The 20,852-nt window shown below is 38.5% G+C and overlaps 3 protein-coding genes across 3 annotated transcripts; all 3 read left to right on the top strand.

Annotated features, from left to right (window-relative positions):
- The first annotated feature begins 961 nt into the window (after nt 1-961).
- On the top strand, nt 962-5,607 carry LOC116195418 (glutathione S-transferase zeta class-like). Its single transcript, XM_031524590.1, has 11 exons — nt 962-1,119; nt 1,208-1,307; nt 1,433-1,489; nt 1,599-1,684; nt 1,782-1,853; nt 2,640-2,693; nt 2,782-2,857; nt 3,560-3,621; nt 3,996-4,055; nt 4,735-4,857; nt 5,314-5,607. The coding sequence occupies exons 1-10, from the start codon at nt 1,117-1,119 to the stop codon at nt 4,837-4,839; spliced, it is 675 nt and encodes a 224-aa protein (XP_031380450.1). The 5' UTR covers nt 962-1,116; the 3' UTR covers nt 4,840-4,857; nt 5,314-5,607.
- A 1,276-nt stretch (nt 5,608-6,883) lies between these two features.
- LOC116195416 (glutathione S-transferase zeta class-like) lies at nt 6,884-11,403 on the top strand. The gene is made up of 11 exons (XM_031524589.1): nt 6,884-7,040; nt 7,129-7,228; nt 7,354-7,410; nt 7,520-7,605; nt 7,702-7,773; nt 8,576-8,629; nt 8,718-8,793; nt 9,499-9,560; nt 9,981-10,040; nt 10,584-10,706; nt 11,164-11,403. The coding sequence occupies exons 1-10, from the start codon at nt 7,038-7,040 to the stop codon at nt 10,686-10,688; spliced, it is 675 nt and encodes a 224-aa protein (XP_031380449.1). The 5' UTR covers nt 6,884-7,037; the 3' UTR covers nt 10,689-10,706; nt 11,164-11,403.
- Nucleotides 11,404-11,995: 592 nt separating this feature from the next.
- LOC116195414 (probable helicase MAGATAMA 3) lies at nt 11,996-19,643 on the top strand. The gene is made up of 19 exons (XM_031524587.1): nt 11,996-12,473; nt 12,589-12,725; nt 12,833-13,075; nt 13,254-13,445; nt 13,559-13,594; nt 13,859-13,944; nt 14,078-14,128; nt 14,804-14,915; nt 15,004-15,109; nt 15,473-15,570; nt 16,296-16,376; nt 16,543-16,635; nt 16,768-16,821; nt 17,072-17,130; nt 17,243-17,327; nt 17,627-17,995; nt 18,118-18,240; nt 18,346-18,432; nt 18,956-19,643. Exons 1-19 carry the CDS (start codon nt 12,191-12,193, stop codon nt 19,181-19,183), a joined length of 2,523 nt encoding a protein of 840 aa, XP_031380447.1. The 5' UTR covers nt 11,996-12,190; the 3' UTR covers nt 19,184-19,643.
- The last annotated feature ends 1,209 nt before the right edge of the window (nt 19,644-20,852 follow it).

Genomic DNA, 20,852 nt, shown 5'->3' with positions numbered 1-20,852 from the left:
CTCTGTTTTGCTTTTTCTTTTTTAATTTCTTTTTTTTTCCCTTTAAATTTATCTTTTTTGTCTTTTATGCTGCGTTTAGCTTCAAAGTAGGATTTAAAATCAGATTTTAATTTTGAAAAAGAGTGGTATAAATGGGATCCACCATTTGACATTGTATGAATTGTTTTGTTTTGCTGTGGAAAAAGAGTAGTATAAATGAGCCACCATTTGACTTTGTATAAGTTATTTTATTTTGTTATGGATAAAATTAAGTTAAAGTAGGATTTTAAAATCCTACTTTGAAATCAAACAAGCTGTTAATTACCGCACATAGGTCATCGGTTGGTCCCATCACTATGAATTAAGCAAGAGATGTTTTAAACCAATTAGGCGAAGTTCTTGGGGAAAAAAAATTATATATACATTATATATAAAAAGAAAAGGAAATGGTACTTATTTTTTAATGAAAATAGTAATAATAACAATAATAATAATAATAATAAAATAATTAGGAATGGAACTGATTTTTTTTTAATAACATGAACATACCTTATAACTAGTCCGCTTACCCGCGCATTAATCGGAGCTTTTTTATCTATAAATTTTAAGTAATATTGATTTAACATAAATTAGGAATATAATAAAATGAGAGCTTGTAGCATGTCGATTTCGTTATTCGAGAAGATTACATAGATATTCAGGAAATGAAAACTTGAGAAAATGTAAAATCATAAGGTCTATCTATGTATTAATAACGAATGTAAATTGATAATCGACCACTAATTGAAAGATTATTTTTAGAAATTCGAATTAGAAATTTTTAAAGAGAATGTTACCTAACAATACCGGACGGAAAGCGATATATTTTGTCATTTTGTAATAATAAAATGACCAAATAAATCCCCCTTTTTTTTAGTCATCAAAAAATGATTGGGCCGCCGGGCACTTGTTGGGCCCAATTTCAGAGCACAAATCAATATATTAATAATTATTCGTAGACGAAATTGATCGTTTACTCTCGATACATATATATATGTCGTCTCTCTCGTCATCCTCGACGATTCATCGGAAAGCAACGACAAGACTGTGAGCAGTTGGAAGCTGCAGAGCTCCGAGTAGCATCCTCCTCTTCTATCAATGGTACGTACTACGTCCCTTTTCAGCTCAGTCCTCCGTAGATTTCTACATATGTATTCGCATACAAATACCTCACACGCGCGATTTCTAGGCGGTGAGCGGCGAGGGGGCGGAGAAGACGAAGCTGAAGCTCTACTCCAACTTCGGGAGTTCGTGCTCCTGCCGCGTCCGCATCATCCTCAACTTGAAAGGTCCTCTGCTATTCCTATGTGCTGCTTTGCTCTGTTCCGTCAGCAATTCGTGTGCTGTATATTGGATAAGCCTTGAATGAGAGATTCTCATCTTAGCTTATGGGTGTGAGTGTTGGATGTTGAAGGTCTCAAGTACGAGTACATAGCCGTGAACTTGCTCAAAGGAGAGCAATTCAGTCCCGGTAATTTATTCTTCATCTTGCCATTTCGGTGAACGTATGCCGCTCAATGAAATGAAGTTCATGACTGGCAAGTGATGATATGTCGCCCTTTTCATGTTTTTCGGTGTAGATTTCACGAAGCTTAACCCCCTGGGGTATGTGCCGGTTCTGGTGGATGGGGACATAGTCATCTCGGACTCCTTTGCCATCATTATGGTGAGTCATTGACAGCTTTGAAACTTCTGTCGATTTCTGCAGCTCTTAGTCCCATATACAGCAGCATATGACCCCTCCTTTTCTTCTTCCGGGACAGTATCTGGAAGAGAAATACCCTCAAATGCCACTGTTGCCAAGTGATCTTCAGAAAAGGGCCGTTAACTACCAGGTGCAATTTCATTTTCTTCGTTTTGTGAGATGTCCTTAGCTGTCTAATTGTATTCACATTCTAAATGATGGAAGTAGGTGCGAGTTGATGCATTCCAGGCTGATAATATCGTCATGTTTGCTTTTCTATTGGTTTCTCGAATTGGAATGAGAGATCTTGTGAAAGGAGAAATATATGAACTTTAAAGCTCTCTATGCTCCAAAACGCATGAAAGATTCTTCTGTTATATTGAAAAGCTATAGTCAGTGGATAGCTTTACTTGCTTTATTCTTGATGATGTTTTCGCATGTGTAAGCAGAGGTCTGTCCTCCAAATGACAAGTTAGGTGGGACCATAATATGCAGTTTTCTCTTGTCTTCCTTCCTCTTGCCAAAACAATTTCCCTGTGCTGATCATGCATAGAAAACTACTCCAAACATGTGTAGCCGTTATAGCTTCTTGTTTCAGCTGTTAATCTCTATGTGCTAGTATTTTGTTAGAGAAAGTGTCTGCATTAATGACTGCAAATTTGGAGATTCCTCAGGCCAATAATGTAAGTATAAATAAAGCTCTGCAAAAGTATTGGCCTGATAATGTTGCTACATGTTGACTAACTTGCTCCTCTATCACTTATCATAAGAGACAAACAGCAGTCTCCAGTTATATTGTGCTGTGAGTAGGTCAATGACAGTGCTCTTGAGGTCCATGATCTCTTTTAAAGCTCAACCTTCTCGCACTACTTTCAACGTATTTGGGTGCACTGCTTCTCCTTGAATATGTGTTAATTCCGTTTCAACTGTTTTACAGGCTGCAAATATTGTTTCTTCAAGCATACAGCCTCACCAAAATCTTGGTATTCTGGTAAATGCCCCAAAAGATAAGCGCTTCATGTATAGTTCTAGTCCATAAAAGGTAGAAAATCTCTTCATTTTCTCTTCCTGTATGACAGAAATATATTGGAGAGAAAGTTGGTCAGGATGAGATGCATGAATGGCCAAAGCGTCACATTGGCAAAGGTTTTTCAGGTATGCTAGGGTTACTGTTCCCATTTACCTCTCTTTATTGCTGTTTCTTTTTCCATAATCTTGGATCATTTTTTCTCTCAGTCAAGGAGAATTCTTATGGTATACTTTAGACTGTACCTTTGAAAGAAGAAGGTAACATTGTTACTTATAGCATGCACTAGTTAAAAAAGGGAAAAAGAAACCTGTGCTTGAGTCAAAATTCAGGCAGATCTGAAGTAGAGATTACAAATTCAGAAGCATATTTCAAAGGTTGATGGAGATTAGAATTGTCAGTCTACTATGGAATCTTTACCTATATGGCTTCCATTTGAGCGCTGTTTGAGAGTTACATAAAGTATATCGGGGTTGATGTTGAAAGTCGATGACTAAACTGAAATTCATTTGCTAGTGAAATATTCACTTATTTCCAATGCATACATATAAATTCTATTAGTGAGAAATAAGAGTCTTTCTTTTGGAAAGCTGTCCACCTGATATGATAATTAGTACAAGAAAATCCCTGCTCTGACACTGCTGCATGTGCATCTACTTTTCATTATATCTCATCTCTAAGCCTTCTTCAGGAACTTACCATGATCAGTGAATGATCAACATGTCATCCTCTCAAAAGTTTTTGACGCACTTCAGCTTAATTCTTTGACGCATCATTTGGTCTAATTCTTTCAATGTATGGGTTAACTTCATAGTCTTACATGGCTACAGCACTTGAGAAGCTATTGAAGGACTATGCTGGAAAATATGCCACTGGGGATGAAGTTTACCTGGTTCGATTGCTTCACTTTTCCTTTTCCATTGCCTGTACTTTTTCATATAGTCATTCTGGATATCTATGACCTGAAATTTCCTTGAAGGATACTTGCAAAACATGGCATATTAGAGGATCTTTTTCCTCCTCCCTCTATTGTGCTTCGAGTTTTTTTAGTTCACCTCTCTTTTGTTTCTGTGTTTCATTAGGCAAAATTAATGATCCCTTGGGAAGCAACTTGGTTTTTTCTAGAATTGTCAGGAAGCTGATAGAGCGAACTAAATCAGTATACATTGATGAATCAGTTTATGCTATCATAAACTTTTTGACTTGTATGAAAATTTAATTGAGTTTAGGTGATCTGACAAAGGTGACTTGCTACCTTTTCTGCAGGCTGATCTTTTTGTGGCACCTCAGATTCATACTGCAATTAAAAGGTTCAACCTTAATATGGTATTCCACCAGCTGAAAACTTCACTACCTGCTGAAATAATTGAGCTAACCTAATATTGTTGGTTGGTGAAGTATGTACATATATTTGCTGTTTGTGTTCTTCGAATTTGAAACCTGAAGTAAATCCTCTGTACCTTTTCCACCTTATAGACACAATTACATATCATTTGCACATGTTTGAATAGTAAAAGAATCAGCTCACTGCTTAGGTTGCTTTCAACATTAACTGAACAAAAGTTTCTTTAGTCTGTTTTCAATTACAGAGCGCCTAACCTTTGGCTATGTGAGGTTGAACAGCCAGTTATATTGCTGGGGGATGACTCGAGTTGTCCTCAAATTTTTGGGCTCTTGAAACTTGAGCTCATTCACTGGACTGAAATAACAAGTGATTTTTCACACTTATTTGATGCATGTATTCAGGGGCCGAGCCAGGATTTTCATCGAGGGGGGGCAAAATACTAATTTTACATAGAAAAACACTTAGTTTTGGGGCAAAATTTAAAAAAATTCAAAGTTCAAGGGGGGCAATTGCCCCCCCCTAGCTATACATTGGCTCCGCCCCTGCATGTATTATTTCTCGTCTTCTGGTGCTTGGAGTATCATTATCAGTACCTGAATAGGCATGTTATTTTGTTAGATGAATTTGCCAACTGATTCTCGATCTTTAATTTCCGTGTAGTCTGAGTATCCTCTTTTAACCAAGTTGCATGAGGCGTATGCCGAACTTCCGAATTTTCAAGCTGCTATGCCTGAAAACCAGCCAGATACTCCTTCCTCGAGTTAAGCAAAAACGAAAGGGCAGGTATGCGCAAGATGGCAATTTCTAGCATAACATCTTTAGTAGTGATATTGAACCCAACCCAAAAGCTCTAAGAAAGGCCAGCTCAATGTTTGGTACATATATGTAAATATCTTTTTTAGAGTAAGATCGTGGCTCATGTTTTTGTTCATCTATGTGTTTTGAACGACTGCATCAGCATCGCCATGCGTATATAATCATTAATATACGAGGTTTCCATTTAGCATTGCCTAAACAGTTTCTTAACGTTCAAACAATTGGCCGTTTGGCTGCTTGTACTTTCTGGCAGGACAGTTAATGGAAGCTAACCCCTTATATAACATATATAAGGGAGGGCTCACCGCAGACTTTCCTCCATCTACATCCTGTGCTTCCTCTGTTATTGAATTGACATTCCTTATTACTTCCATCGGAAAGAATAAACTGTCTTAGTGTACTGATTGGTAAGTCTCCATTCAGATGGGAATGCCTGCCAATGCTACTGAAGGGAAGTGCTGAGGAATGCAAGCTTTCGAGAAGAGCCAAGGCGATGAAGCAACCATGATCATGGTTGGGTTTTCTATTGTTGTATGATGTCGATGAAGAATAAATAAATAAGCAAAGAGTGTCATTTAGTAGTATTGTATATGGTCGATGAAAGCAAAAATCCCAGACGAACAGTTTGTACAGTGGAAACATTGCGGGGCATGTACGTGTATGTATATGTGTATGTGCTTATATATGATTATGATGCTCTTCCTTGGTTCTGAAATCTATACGGCTCGCATCATTATTTCTGCACAAGAGTGTTGATGATATATATATTATCTACGCAAAATCTGGTCAGGAAATCAAACATTAAATTGTTCATCCTGAGCCAACGGGAACTCGGAAGTGCCTCTTTCGGTCTAGTTACTAGTTGTCAGGAAACTACAAAAGGCAAAATTATTTATCTGAATGAAATTCAATGCCCACGATATATATTATGTAAAGTGAAAAGAAATTAATAATAAATATAAAAAAGGGAAGGGAAGGGAAAAATATCAATGCAGAAATATGGGAAAAAGAAACCCATAAACCCGCAGTTCAGGCCCATGCACCCCACCAAAGGGATGGAGGGAACGACTCGGTTCCCTTCCGTTCCGGTCCCGCGCCACCGGCGGTTGATATAACAGCAGAAGATTTAAAAGGCGCCCTGCTTTCTTCCTGTTCGACGCAAACTCGCCCTGCTGTCCTCTGCTCTGCGGCTGTGCCCGTGTCATGTTTTTTACTCATCAAAAAATGATTGGGCTGTCGGGCATTTGCGGAGCCCAATTTCAGAGCACAAACCAATATATTAATCAATTAATTAATTAATTATTCGGATCCAAGTCTTATAAATGCAAAAGAAAAAAAATCATAATTCGTTGGACAATACGCGATATTTTCAATAATTGAATTTGTTGTTGATTACCCATAAAGTTTTCTCTCTCTAAAATACAGGAACAAATTCCTATATAGTCAATATTGATCCGACAAAATTATATAGACAAATTTCTCATAATGTAAGGAAGCCATAGTACTTGACGGCTCGTAATTTCGTTACACGATTTGAGAGACATCGCTATCCAAAGTTTTTACATTATGAGCGAAAATTAAATTTTAACCACATTTTTCTAACTTGTTTCTTTACTTTTTGGCTCGAAACTTGATCTTACGTAGTACTACTATGTATAAGCTTTCTATAGTCATCGAGAACACGAGAATCGGAGGACCAAGCAATGAGAACGAATGCTCCAAAGTCGGCTCGAAAACAAGAGTAGCAAAAAGGAGGGAGAAAATAAGGAACTTTTGGCGTAAAGAATTGATATTAATAATGACCAAAATAATATGATTAAGTAAGAATTGAATTGACGTGGCCAAGTGGATAGTTTAAATTGATATTGGAGGCTAAACTGATGTGATCAATGATTAATTTGATGTGATTTTGAACCAAATTGATGTATCAAAAATTAAATTGATGTGAATAAAGATTAAATTAATGTAATCTTGGATAAAACTGATGTGATTAGGAACGAATATTTCGAGACATAAATTGATCGTTTACTCTCGAGACATACATATATCGTCTCTTTGTCATCCTCGGCGATTCTTCAGAAAGCAACGACGAGACTGTGAGCAGTTGGAAGCTGCAGAGCTCCGAGTAGCATCCTCCTCTTCTATCAATGGTGCGTACTACGTCCCTTTTCAGCTCAGTCCTCCATAGATTTCTACATATGTATTCGCAGACAAATACCTCACACGCGCGATTTCCAGGCGATGAGTGGCGAGGGGGCGGAGAAGACGAAGCTGAAGCTCTACTCCTACTTCAGGAGCTCGTGCTCCTGCCGCGTCCGCATCGCCCTCAACTTGAAAGGTCCTCTGCTATTCCTATGTGCTGCTTTGCTCTGTTCCGTCAGCAATTCGTGTGCTGTATATTGTATAAGCCTTGAATTAGAGATTCTCATCTTAGCTTATGGGTGTGAATGTTGGATGTTGAAGGTCTCAAGTACGAGTACATAGCCGTGAACTTGCTCAAAGGAGAGCAATTCAGTCCCGGTAATTTATTCTTCATCTCGCTATTTCGGTGAACGTATGCCGCTCGATGAAATGATGTTTGTGACTAGCAAGTGATGAGATGTCGCCTTTTTCATGTTTTTCGATGTAGAGTTCACGAAGCTTAACCCCCTGGGGTATGTGCCGGTTCTCTTGGATGGGGACATAGTCATCTCGGACTCCTTTGCCATCATTATGGCGAGTCATTGACAGCTTTGAAACTTCTGTCGATTTTTGCGGCTCTTAGTCCCAGATACAGCAGCATATGACCCCTCCTTTTCTTCTTCTGTGCAGTATCTGGAAGAGAAATACCCTCAAAAGCCACTGTTGCCAAGTGATCTTCAGAAAAGGGCCATTAACTACCAGGTGCAATTTCATTTTCTTCGTTTTGTGAGATGTCCTTAGCTGTCTAATTGTATTCACATTCTAAATGATGAAAGTAGGTGCGAGTTGATGCATTCCAGGCTGATAATATCGTCATGTTTACTTTTCTATCGGTTTCTCGAATTGGAATGAGAGATCTTGTGATACGAGAAATATATGAACTTTAAAGCTCTCTATGCTCCAAAACGCATGAAAGATTCTTCTGTTATATTGAAAAGCTAGTCAGTGGATAGCTTTACTTGCTTTATTCTTGATGATGTTTTCGCACGTGTAAGCAGAGGTCTGTCCTCCAAATGACAAGTTAGGTGGGACCATAATATGCAGTTTTCTCGTCTTTCTTTCTCTTGCCAAAACAATTTCCCTGTGCTGATCATGCATAGAAAACTACTCCAACCATGTGTAGCCATTATAGCTTCTTGTTTCAGCTGTTAATCTCTATGTGCTAGTGCTTTGTCAGAGAAAGTGTCTGTATTAATGACCGCAAATTTGGAGATTCCTCAGGCCAATAATGTAATTATAAATAAAGCTCTGCAAAAGTATTGGCGTGACTGGCCCCGCGATGGCCTGATAATGTTGCTACATGTTGACTAACCTGCTCCTCTTTCACTTATCATAAGAGACAAACAGCAGTCTCCAGTTATATTATGCTGTGAGTAGGTCAATGACAGTGCTCTTGAGGTCCATGATCTCTTTTAAAGCTCAACCTTCTCGCACTACTTTCAACGTATATGGGTGCACTGCTCCTCCTTGAATATGTGTTAATTCCGTTTCAACTGTTTTACAGGCTGCAAATATTGTTTCTTCAAGCATACAGCCTCTTCAGAATCTTGGTATTCTGGTAAATACCCCAAAAGATAAGTGCTTCATGTATAGTTCTAGTCCATAAAAGGTAGAAAATCTCTTCATTTTCTCTTCCTGTTTGACAGAAATATATTGGAGAGAAAGTTGGTCAGGATGAGATGCATGAATGGCCAAAGCGTCATATTGGCAAAGGTTTTTCAGGTATGCTAGGGTTACTGTTCCCATTTACCTCTCTTTATTGATGTTTCTTTTGCCATAATCTTGGTTCCTTATTTCTCTCGGTCAAGGAGAATTCTTATGGTATACTTTAGACAATCCCTTTGAAAGAAGAAGGTAACACTGTTACTTGTAGCATGCACTAAGTTGTTAAAAAAGGGAAAAAAAAACCTGTGCTTGAGTCAAAATTCAGGCAGATCTGAAGGAGAGATTACAAATTCAGAAGCGAATTGCAAAGATTGATGGAGATTAGAATTGTCAGTCTACTATGGAATCTTACCTGTATGGCTTCCATCTGAGCGCTGTTTGAAAGTTACATAAGGTATATCAGGGTTGATGTTGAAAGTCGATGACTAAACTGAAATTCATTTGCTAGTGAAATATTCACTTATTTCCAATGCATACGTATAAATTCTATTAGTGAGAAATCACAGTCTTTCTTTTGGAAAGCTGTCCACCTGATATGATAATTAGTACTGGAAAATCCCTGCTCAGACACTGCTGCATGTGCATCTACTTTTCATTATATCTCATCTCTAAGCCTTCTTCAGGAACTTACCGTTATCAGTGAATGATCAACATGTCATCCTCTCAAAAGTTTTTGACGCACTTCAGCTTAATTCTTTGACGCGTCATTGGGTCTAATTCTTTCGATGTATGGGTTAACTTCATAGTCTTACATGGCTACAGCACTTGAGAAGCTATTGAAGGACTATGCTGGAAAATATGCCACTGGGGATGAAGTTTACCTGGTTCGATTGCTTCACTTTTCCTTTTCCATTGCCTGTACTTTTTCATATAGTCATTCTGGGTATCTATGACCTGAAATTTCCTGGAAGGATACTGGCAAAACATGGCATATTAGAGGATCTTTTTCCTCCTCCCTCTATTGTGCTTCGAGTTTTTTAGTTCCCCTCTCTTTTGTTTTTGTGTTTCGTTAGGCAAAATTAATGATCCCTTGGGAAGCAACTTGGTTTTTTCTAGAATTGTCAGGAAGCTGATAGAGCGAACTAAATCAGTATACATTGATGAATTAGTTTATGCTATCAACACATATGCATATCGGTCAAATGGAGCTCAAGCATGTTATTTGTTTAACATGTATGAAAATTTAATTGAGTTGTAGAAGAATTAGGTGATCTGACAAAGGTGACTTGCTACCTTTTCTGCAGGCTGATCTTTTTCTGGCACCTCAGATTCATGCTGCATTTAAAAGGTTCAACCTTAATATGGTATTCCACCAGCTGAAAACTTCACCGCCTGCTGAAATAATTGAGCTAAGCTAATATTATTGATTGGTGAAGTATGTACCCGTATTTGTGTTTGTGTTCTTCGAAGTTGAAAGCTGAAGTAAATCCTCTGTACCTTTTCCACCTTTTCCACCCGTATTTGTGTTTGTGTTCTTCGAAGTTGAAAGCTGAAGTAAATCCTCTGTACCTTTTCCACCTTATAGGCACATTTACATATCATTTGCACATGTTTGAATAGCAAAAGAATCAGTTCACTGCTTAGGTTGCTTCTAACCTTTGGCTATGTGAGGTTGAACAGCCAGTTATATTGCTGGGGGATGACTCAAGTTGTCCTCGAATTTTTGGGCTCTTGAAACTTGAGATCATTCACTGGACTGCAATAACAAGTGATTTTTCATACTTATTTGATGCATGTGTTATTTCTCGTCTTCTGGTGCTCGGAGTATCATTATCAGTACCTGAATAGGCTTGTTATTTCGTTAGATGAATTTGCTAACTGATTCTCGATCTTTAATTTCCGTGTAGTCTGAGTATCCTCTTTTAACCAAGTTGCATGAGGCGTATGCCGAACTTCCGGCTTTTCAAGCTGGTATGCCTGAAAACCAGCCAGATACTCCTTCTTCGAGTTAAGCAACAGCGAAAGGGCAGGTATGTGCAAGATGGCAATTTCTAGCATAAAATCTTTAGTAGTGATATTGAACCCAACCCAAAGCAAGGCCAGCTCAATGTTTGGTACATATATGGAAATATCTTTCTTAGAGTAAGATCGTGGCTCATGTTTTTAGTCATCTATCCGTTTCCCAGTGTTTTGAATGACTGCATCAGCATCAACATGCGTATATAATCATTAATATACGAGGTTTCCATTTAGCATTGCCTAAACAGTTTCTTAACGTTCAAACTATTGGCCGTTTGGCTGCTTGTACTTTCTAGCTGGACAGTTATGGAAGCTAACTCCTTATATAACATATATAAGGGAAGGCTTACCGCAGACTTTCCTCCATCTACATCCTGTGCTTCCTCTGTTATTGAAATGACATTCCTTATTACTTCCATCGGAAAGACGCAACTTTCTTATTGTACTGATTGGTAAATCTCCACTCAGATGGGATTGCCTGCCAATGCTACTGAAGGGAAGTGCTGAGGGATGCAAGCTTTTGAGAAGAGCCGAGGTGATGAAGCAACTATGATCATGGTTGGATTTTCTATTGTTGTATGATGTCGATGAAGAATAAATGAATAAGCAAAGATCCCAGACGAACAGTTTGTACAGTGGAAACATTGCGGGGCATGTATGTGTATGTGCCTATATATGATTATGATGCTCTTCCTTGGTTCCGAAATCTTTATGGCTCGCATCATTATTTCCGCACAAGAGTGTTGATGATATGTATTTATCTACGCAAAATCTGGTCAGGAAATCAAACAATTGATCCGTTTGGTTTTAGGGTCGGTTTTTAAAATTTTAACTCTAATTTAACTCTACTCACTACACAACAAAAGTCAATAACACAATTATTATTTTTTTTTTTTCTTCAATTTTTTTAACTATTCAATTCTATTTTTAATATTAAATTCTCTCAACTGTTAATTATTTTTTCACAATTTTTTTTCATAATTCAACAAAATAATCATTACAATTCAATTAAAATCAAAATTCAACTCTACTTAACTGTAAAATCAAATACACTATAAATTGTTCATCCTGAGTTCATGGTAACTCGGAAGTGCCTTTTTCGATCCAGTTAGTAGTTGGCAGGAAATTACAAAGGCGGGATTATTTATCTGAATGGAATTCAATGACCTACGAGATATATATATATTATGCAAAGTGAAAAGAAATTAATAATAAATATAAAAAAGGGAAGGGAAGGGAAAAATATCAATGCTGAAATATGGGAAAAAGAAACCCATAAGCCCGCAGTTCAGGCCCATGAAAACCACCAAAGGGAGGGAGGGACCGACTCGGTTCCCCTTCCGTTCCGGTTCCGCGGGGCTCCCGCCGGCGGTCCATATAACAGCAGAAGGTTTAAAAGGCGTCTCTTCTTTCTTCCCCTTCGACGCAAACTCGCCCTGCCGTCCTCTGCTCTGCGGCTGTGCCTGTGAGTGTGAGCAGGAAGAAGAAGAGAACAATGGCGGTGGAGAGAGACAGAGACAGCAAACTTCAAGAGCAGTCCGCTTCTCTCTCTCGCTTCTACAGGATCATCCTGGGCTGGGACTACTTCCGCCTCCTCAAAGAATCCAACCAGCGGGACACCAAGAAGAACGGCAAGGACGGAGCTCCCCCGGGCATCAAGCAGGTCAAGTACACCTACAGCAGCGTCGAGGACTATATCTCCACTTTCGAGCCTCTCCTGTTCGAGGAGGTCAAGGCCCAGATTGTCCAGAGGAGCGACGACGACGACGAAAATTCTGGTAACTCTTTGCTGTTCCCTCGGAATTGCAGAGTGCACTGTTGAGATGAATGTCAATGGGAGGTGTTCTCTGTCTGTTGTCTCTCTCGTTAATGTGGGTATGAAACTTTCTGCAGTGATCGAGTGGAAGCATGGAGTGGTGGTGAAATGCACCGAGTCCGACGGGTTCCATTTGCCTGAGATCACTTACGGTTCCCCTCACAAGGATACTTCCATAGCTCAGAATGATCTCCTCTTGCTCACCAGAGAGAAGGTAAGTAACCTCTGATATGATGTCTCATATTGCCATTGATGTTGATTTTCTTGCACCTCCTTTGTTGACGTTTTGATGCGGAAGTTTCTCTGCTGGTGCTTATTTAGTTTCAGGAAGGCAATAAGCTGCCGACAACATTTGCTTTTGCTCTAGTGGAGCATCGGCAGGTACGGGACATGGGAGGCTCCGACATGTCAAACGATGACCGCTGCCTTATTGTTCTTAGACTTAGGATGTACTTAGCTGGAGAAGTGATGCACTTGGATGGTGATAAACTTAAATCTAGTCCGAGACTGTTGAGAATGCGATCTCTTATTAGTGAAGTTGAGAAGTCGGTGTACATTCTCAAGGTAATTACTGTTCTTCGGACTGAATGAAAGTTTGCTTTGGGGGTTTTCGTTTAGTAAATGTATTTTATCCTTTATCTTGGATGGAATGGCTCATCGTCTTTGGAACAATTTGGCATTTGGTTTTTTGTAATGATGTCCAAAGTGGATCAGCATTTACTGAATTTCATATCTTGTTCAGCTCTGCAGCTTATCGACCATTTCTCGTGAATATCTAGCTGTAAGGTCAGTTAGTTCTCTCCCTTTCAAGGAATTGATATTAGCAGCTTCTGAGAAGAATCAGAGTTCTCAAAACCAGGCTTGGAAAATTTCAAAGCCTCTGATGGAGTATATTAAGAGTAATCTGAACGAATCACAACAACAAGCTATACATGTGAGTTTCCAACTAACATGTTAATCCCACCGCTCATGGTTTTTTTCATCTAATAATTATATATGTTAAGTGTGTCTTCTGATTGTGTTTTTCTCTGACGAAAATCTTTTCAGGTTGGTCTGTCAAGGAAATCCTTTGTCCTGATACAGGTTTTTCCTCCTTTTAGATTGTCTTTACTTTATATGACCCTTTTGCTGTATGGTTTCTTATCCTTTTAGATTGTCTTTACATATCTGTATCATTTGTTATTCAACGTGATCTTTAATAACTTTTAAACTCTTTTGGCATCTCCATTCTCCAATTTGAAAATATATATCTTTCTTGGTATTTTCTTCTTTCTTTTGTTTTGTGTTTGCCCTTTATTTCTGCATCATATTCTCAATATGTGAGGTTTAACACGCACCTCTCTTTAGGGTCCTCCAGGAACTGGGAAGACACAGACCATCCTCGGGATACTGAGTGCTATTTTGCATGCTATACCGACTAGAATTGATTCAAAGTAACATTTATTCTCTTGCATCGTGTTTGGCCAATCAATTGAAAACCTGGTGATCCTTATCTTGCTCATATACTTTTGTTTCTGCTTTTGCTAGGCATTTTAACAATAATTTGTGTTCTTGCATTTTCTGTAGGGGTAAATCACACGGGACAAAGCGCGGGCTGGAGTTGCCCATTGAAGAAAAGTATGTCTTGGCAGCTATTGTTTGTCCTCCTTTAAATTCTCTTTCAGCACATATTTCACTTTCGAGTTATGATAGATCCGCTATGTTTCAGAAGACTTTTTACTAGCTTTCATATTGTGTTGTGATCCTAAATGGCAGAATGTCCTGTTCCCTTTTGAAAAATAAATATGTGGCTAATGGTAAACATTAAGAATACCAGAATCTGCACAAACTCAATTTCAGGACTCACTGTGAGGGATATAATATGATAATATACATATAACGTTTTGTCCATCATTTTATCTTAGAGGTAGGACTCTAGACGTGGCAAGGTATTTTCACTGTCTGAAGCACTATGACGTTTACCGGTTCAAAGAAGATGATTTATCATGATTGTGGTCAAGTGAAAGAGATAGTTATGGTCCAGACTCTTTATTTCATTCAGTTGTCAAAGAGAGTGAAAGAGATTAAATTAATGTACTGTAATCTTAACTATGTTCTCCCTGAATAAAGAAAAGCTGTCTTGTTACAGACTGTGGGGTTATCTTAGAGTTCTGTATGAACTGGGATCATCTGGCATTAATTTTTTAACCAGAAATATTTGCTGGCTTCTTCATAATCCATGAGAAGAGTTTTTCGGGCAAGGTAAATTTGTTTATACAGCCAAATAATTTGGTTGGAAAATTTTATTGGCAGATACATTCAGTGGGGACAAGCATCTCCATGGCTTAGTGGTGTCAATCCAAGAGATGAGATAATGCCAATTGATGGTGATGATGGTTTTTTTCCGACCACTGGAAATGAGTTGGTATTTAGATCTTTTCAATCAACCTTTACAATGAATAATTATTTGTTAGCATCTGAAACTGGAATCACTAACTGAAATGTTTTTGCAGAGACCAGAGGTTGTTAATTCCACTCGTAAATACCGAGTACGGGTTCTGGTCTGTGCCCCATCAAACTCAGCTCTTGATGAGATCGTGTTGCGTGTTTTGAATGCTGGTAAAGAACCATTTTATTGAAAACACCTCGTCATATGTTTTGTCCTTGATCATGAACATGTCCACGTGCTTGGATGTTATTTGCTGTTAGGATCTTATGCAAGCGGAAGTGGGAGAAAGAGTATTGTTTGTCTCACCTTTTCCTTTTAAAATTCCCAAAAATGGGGAACAAAATTCTGTGTGACAAATAGAATTCTTTATCATGAATGATCCTTTCATGGAGGTGCTTCCATATCATATCAATACTCACCTTTTTAAGCTGCCTTCTTGTACTATCTACAGTGCACCAAAAGATGGCATTCATTTTGTATCATTGTCATCATCTTAAGTTATTATAATTTTTTTTCATCTATGCAATTTTCAGGAATACGTGATGAAGATGATCGTGCTTATAATCCCAAAATAGTGAGGATAGGTCTGAAAGCTCATCACTCAATTCAAGCAGTCTCAATGGATCACCTTGTATGTATTGGGTTTTGCCTTGGTGCTGCTGTAGTTTCATGTGTATGTTGAAACTTTATTTGAATAGAAGATACTCGTGACTTAATCTTCCGGGATAATTGAAGAAGCATTAGCCATTTGGTCTCTGTGCTACTCACATGAAAATGTTTCTTCGCAACTCTTCTCAAAATCTCAAAGGGTGCTGTGGACTTGCCTGGTAGTGCATCTTGTTATTTAGGCAGTCCATCGATCAGCTGATATGTCATGGTTTTGTGCTGCAAGACTTTAACTGCAGACTTCTGTTGTATAACTTTGCCATCCGTATAGAAATTCTGTTACTGTTAGAAATTTCACTTAGTGCAAAAACTAAGATGAGAATTTTGCTCCAAATTTCTGGATTAAAGAGAATGCAACTTGAGGATTTAGGCCAATAGTAGCTTAAGTTGGTTGACCATAAATATTCATATTGAGGTTTTGTCTCTAAAGAAACCTCAAGAAGCTGTTAAGTTGTTCCTTTGGATTCTATCTTGATGCTTAAACTTGACGTCAAGATAGTTGAGTCCTTGAGACATACAAGGCCTAGATAGCTAGTAGAAACAGGTCCACAATGTTTGTAGCTGATGTCTGGCACCCAACGTGCAACAACCACTTTTCTGAACCTGATATAGTTACTAGCAGACAAAGTAGTTTTTCCTCTGATAAAAGTTTGTGGTAGTTTGAGAGCTGATTTTAGGAGCAATTTTCAGGTGGAACAGAAACTGAATCAAGTAGCTGCTGGAACAGATTCAGATAGCATTCGTGCAGCAATTTTGGATGAGGCTGTGATTGTATGTGTACTTGTCTTTCTTTTTAAAGCAAGAATTTGCGTCATCATGATTATTGTCCTTGGTCTTGTTTTGATCGCAAGAAATTGCTTCCTTGGTCTTGTTTTGATCACAAGAAATTGCTTCATTATGGTGATTTCTTCCATATCCCATGTACAATTTGTGGCAGGTATTTTCCACTCTCAGCTTTAGTGGTTCAACAATTTTCAGCAAACTCAATCATGGTTTCGATGTTGTTATCATTGACGAAGCTGCCCAAGCAGTAAGTTAACGTTTCATGTAATGGTTCTGCTACATGAAATGAGCTACATTATATCATGTCTTTTCTGGAGTGGCATTTACTGTCCTCTCAGCATGGAGCCGTTCGATGTTATGTGATTTTTATTTTGGACAGGTTGAGCCAGCAACTCTTGTTCCCCTGTCTAGTGGTTGCAAACAAGCATTTCTGGTAGGTGGCACTCTTCAAATCAAAACTCTAGTAATTTAAGAACAAAATCTGAGGTTTCCGGATCATCAACAACATTCGTGCTGCTATGTGATTAATCTTGTGTCTCTGTCTAATGTCATTCTATAGACATTATTTATGGAGTGGACAAAGTTATTTTATCCTCCAATTGTTCATCATCTATTTTTTGTATGCATTAGGCAAATCATTATCCTGTGTATGACTGCAAGATGTGCTTCTGCTCCCTTTGTAGGTTGGTGATCCGGTGCAACTCCCAGCTACTGTGATTTCTACAGTTGCCAACAAATTTGGGTACAAAATTTATCTTGATTGCTTCTCATATAATTTTAGCTTAAAAGCATGCAATATAGAATTCTCTTGTCATGCAATTTACTTGATCTATCTATTTTTTATCAAATTGCAGATATGGCATGAGTCTGTTTCAGAGATTTCAGAAAGCTGGTTATCCTGTTTTGATGCTTAGGGAGCAATACCGAATGCATCCACAGGTTAATTCGGATAGTTTACTGAATAAGCTTAATACCACGTACTCCATAAAGTGGGGAACCTTTAGTGGCTAGGAACCCGTTTCTCGAATATTTTGTGCTCCTCTTAGATTGTGTGCTTTCTTATGTTGCCTCTTTACCACTATGAAGTCAATGAAATTTCATTGATGCATGAGAGAAGTTCTCCTGGCTTTTCGAATATGGTTAATGACGTCAAGAAGTGCTTCAGTTATGAATCTGACACTAGAGAACAGAGTTGAACTCCATTGAAATTCTTTCTAACTTTTACTTCCCATTGACAGATAAGAAGTTTTCCCTCAAGGGAGTTCTACAACAACGAACTAGAGGATGGGCCTGATATATCAACCCAGACAGAACGTGCCTGGCATGTTTGCCAATGCTTTGGGCCTTTCTGCTTCTTCGATATACACGAAGGCAAAGAATCTCAGCCATCTGGGAGCGGGTCCCGGGTGAACATCGACGAAGTTGACTTTGTTATGCACATGTATCTCAAATTGGTGGCAAGATACCCAGTCCTTAAATCGAGTTCCCGTCTTGCAATTGTGTCCCCGTACAATTATCAAGTCAAGCTCTTCAAAGAACGGTTCAAAGAGATATTTAAACAGGAGTCAAATAAAATAGTAGATATCATCACTGTTGATGGTTGCCAGGTAAACAGTTCAATTTATTTCTGGGATTTTTTCTCAAAAGAATTTTTTTTCCCCATTTCTGTTCATTGTAACTTTACACTTTGCTGGTCAATATGTTGAAGAGTTTCAATCTCTTTCCTCAGGGTCGGGAGAAAGATGTAGTAATCTTTTCATGTGTTAGAGCCAGTAAGGGTAAAAGCATTGGGTTTGTTGCTGACTACAGACGAATGAATGTCGCAATTACGAGGGCCAGATCCTCTGTCCTGGTAAAATTATATTTCTCAGCACAGAAGGATATTATTTGTGGACTCAGTAAAACAATCTGCAGCTTGGTCTTATGTTGCAATCTATCTTTTGTTTGCTTAATTTAGGTTGTGGGGTCTGCATCAACGCTGAAGAATGATGAGCACTGGAGCAACCTGGTTGTAGCTGCAGAAAAGGGAGGTTCACTGTTTAAGGTAAGACCAGAATGCCTCTACAATGCCAATAGCTAATTGGACAATATAAGCTCGTGGTTCAATATTCTTGTTATTCTTTAAAGCTTCAAGATGCCCCGTCGATAAACTCGGGCATGCTTGGAGAAATGGTTTTGGAGAACTGCGTTTATTTAGAAACCAGAAGAGTAATATTTTTTGCAAAGAGTTCTGAGACTTCTTTTTGTAAATTGTCTCTGAAAAACTTGCTCTCAAGATGACTTTAAAAAAGCAATTTCGATATTATTGAGAAATGAGACACTTACATCCGCCCCTCCAGCAACAGTTGTCGACCACCACGTCATCCATGAGTTTTCAAGTGTATGGAGTGTGAAAAAACACTTGAAAATGATGCATTGTTTTGTCGCTCTATCTCGGAGAGTTCAAAACCGTCTCTTAATAACAATGCAGTTAGTTCATGGCATTTTACAATGGAGGCTCCTTGTTCAAAAGGATCTCCGGATCTGAACTTTGAGTGCAATCTGATTATATGCACTTTTGGATGAAGGTCTCAAAGCCGTATGCCTCATTCTTCTCGGACGAGAACTTGGAGACAATGAGGATAAAGAAGGAAAGGAAGGGAGCCGAGAGGGGCCCACGTGAAGACGATAATGTCGAATTAGCAGCATATGGAGGCAATGTTGCTGCTGAAGATGCTGAGCCTGTACCAGCAGATGACCACGACGATGGTTATGCTTACGGGGACATGGACGAAGCTGATGGTGGTGACGATTAGAACTAACCCTATGAGTTCTTCGATTTCTAGTCATCATCATATACTACATTCATCATCATCAGCAGCAGCAGCAGCAGCTATACAGTTGTACCCCCTTCTTGATCAGCTCCATAATGTGATACAAAAGAGGGGAGCCGTCCATTGTGTGTGTTCTCCGGTGCAAGTATTCTTGAGACGCTGCAACTCCATTTCGGTTCCCGGAATTATTCCGTCCATTATATACATGAGATAAGAAGACCTCTTGGGTCGAGGGGTTTCTAACTTTAGCATATTTAAAGGAGGTGATGCCGGTTTTGATACGAAAAAAATGTACACAGTTTATCGCCTTGCATTCATTTGTTATGTTGTGGTGCCCTTTCTCATTTCAGGTAGGCATTTTTGTGATAAAGGTTCTTAACCTGGGCCTCGTTTGCGGGCTCAAAAATTTAATCGTTAACCCAATAGCAATTTCTTCTGCTGAGTCTGTGGCCCAAGTTGTTTACGAGCCTGTATTCTCTATGGCTTTCCATTCGGCTTCCATATCATTCCCTTATACTAAACATACAAGCAATGCTTCGGACACAAGGGCTTCAACTTACAGTCCGCTTGGGAGTGCAGTAGAAGATTTCATAATAATTTTTTCTTGTAATTTTAAGCGAATTTTGTGTTTGGTGAGATTTTTTGAAATCACGGTTTCGGTTGAAACTGTAGTAGCAAGCGTGATTTTCTCAAGAAGGTTAATAAATGCTTATGGAATTTGTTTCTGCTTATTTTATTTCGACTATTAATAATTATTTTAAATTAGTTCCTTCTAAACACTTTAATTTATTCTAAAATCAGCATTTATTTTTTAGTAATTTTATTTCAGCACTTCTCCATTAACAAAAAGCACTCTCAAATCAAGGTTTAAATGGCTTGACACTGAACGTGGGCCTCTCCATCTCGCTGGGACATAAAAAGCTTCTCTCTTTGCACATAATTTCTTTTGGAAGCTTTTTTTTTTTTGTTAAATTGGAAAATAATTCGAAAGAAAATATTATGAGGATACCAACCTTATTATACACAATAACAAACCTTGTCTGTTCATGGAAAAAAGCAGTAGAAAAAATAAAGACTTGCGTGAGGGCCTTATAATGCATCAAACGGCTTTTATGGCGATATTAGTATGATACAGAGTCACATTAGAAATAGCGGTTCGGTATGGTACATGATATATTAGCCGGTAAAGGGACATGGGACCGGTACTGGTCGGTATTGGCGGGGGGTCAGCACATTAAATGCCACCGCTAAGTACACACAATGATGCATTGACCGTCAGAGTCCAGTCCTGACAGCGGCTAGCAATCTTTTTCGATATCCGTATCTCTGACACCTTCTCGATTTCTTCTTTTGTTTGTTCGAGGGTCTTACATGACTCTGTCTTACGTGAGACGGACATCATAGCCGTCCGCTTCGCGTGAATCTCATATTTCACTTACAGGCATACGGTTGTGATGATCCTGTATCACATGACACGAAATCATGTAAGAATTTTTCTTATTTGTTATATTTTTTTTTCCATTTATTTTTTAAAATTAAATTAAAAAGAAACTTTGTGTTCCTCTCATCTCAAACGTTCAATTCAATCAATGCATTAAATTGGCTCTACTACTTCACCGCTATCTATTCAATTCCCTATATCATTCCAAAC

The sequence above is a fragment of the Punica granatum genome, chromosome 2 (genome assembly GCF_007655135.1).
Source record: "Punica granatum isolate Tunisia-2019 chromosome 2, ASM765513v2, whole genome shotgun sequence".
Classification (NCBI taxonomy): Eukaryota; Viridiplantae; Streptophyta; class Magnoliopsida; order Myrtales; family Lythraceae; genus Punica; species Punica granatum.
Note: the sequence above shows the minus strand (reverse complement) of the source record. Positions and strands in the feature narration are given on the sequence as shown.

Excerpts from the sequence above, each read along its gene's own strand:
- LOC116195418 (XM_031524590.1), top strand. Across the intron at positions 2,858-3,559 it reads CATTGGCAAAGGTTTTTCAG|CACTTGAGAAGCTATTGAAG; the intron begins GTATGCTAGGGT and ends ACATGGCTACAG. Across the intron at positions 3,622-3,995 it reads CTGGGGATGAAGTTTACCTG|GCTGATCTTTTTGTGGCACC; the intron begins GTTCGATTGCTT and ends CCTTTTCTGCAG.
- LOC116195416 (XM_031524589.1), top strand. Across the intron at positions 8,630-8,717 it reads TTCAGAATCTTGGTATTCTG|AAATATATTGGAGAGAAAGT; the intron begins GTAAATACCCCA and ends CCTGTTTGACAG. Across the intron at positions 10,041-10,583 it reads AAAGGTTCAACCTTAATATG|TCTGAGTATCCTCTTTTAAC; the intron begins GTATTCCACCAG and ends ATTTCCGTGTAG.
- LOC116195414 (XM_031524587.1), top strand. The coding sequence starts at position 12,191 with ATGGCGGTGGAGAGAGACAGAGACAGCAAACTTCAAGAGCAGTCCGCT. Across the intron at positions 14,129-14,803 it reads GAGTTGCCCATTGAAGAAAA|ATACATTCAGTGGGGACAAG; the intron begins GTATGTCTTGGC and ends TTTTATTGGCAG. Across the intron at positions 17,131-17,242 it reads ACAGTTGCCAACAAATTTGG|ATATGGCATGAGTCTGTTTC; the intron begins GTACAAAATTTA and ends ATCAAATTGCAG.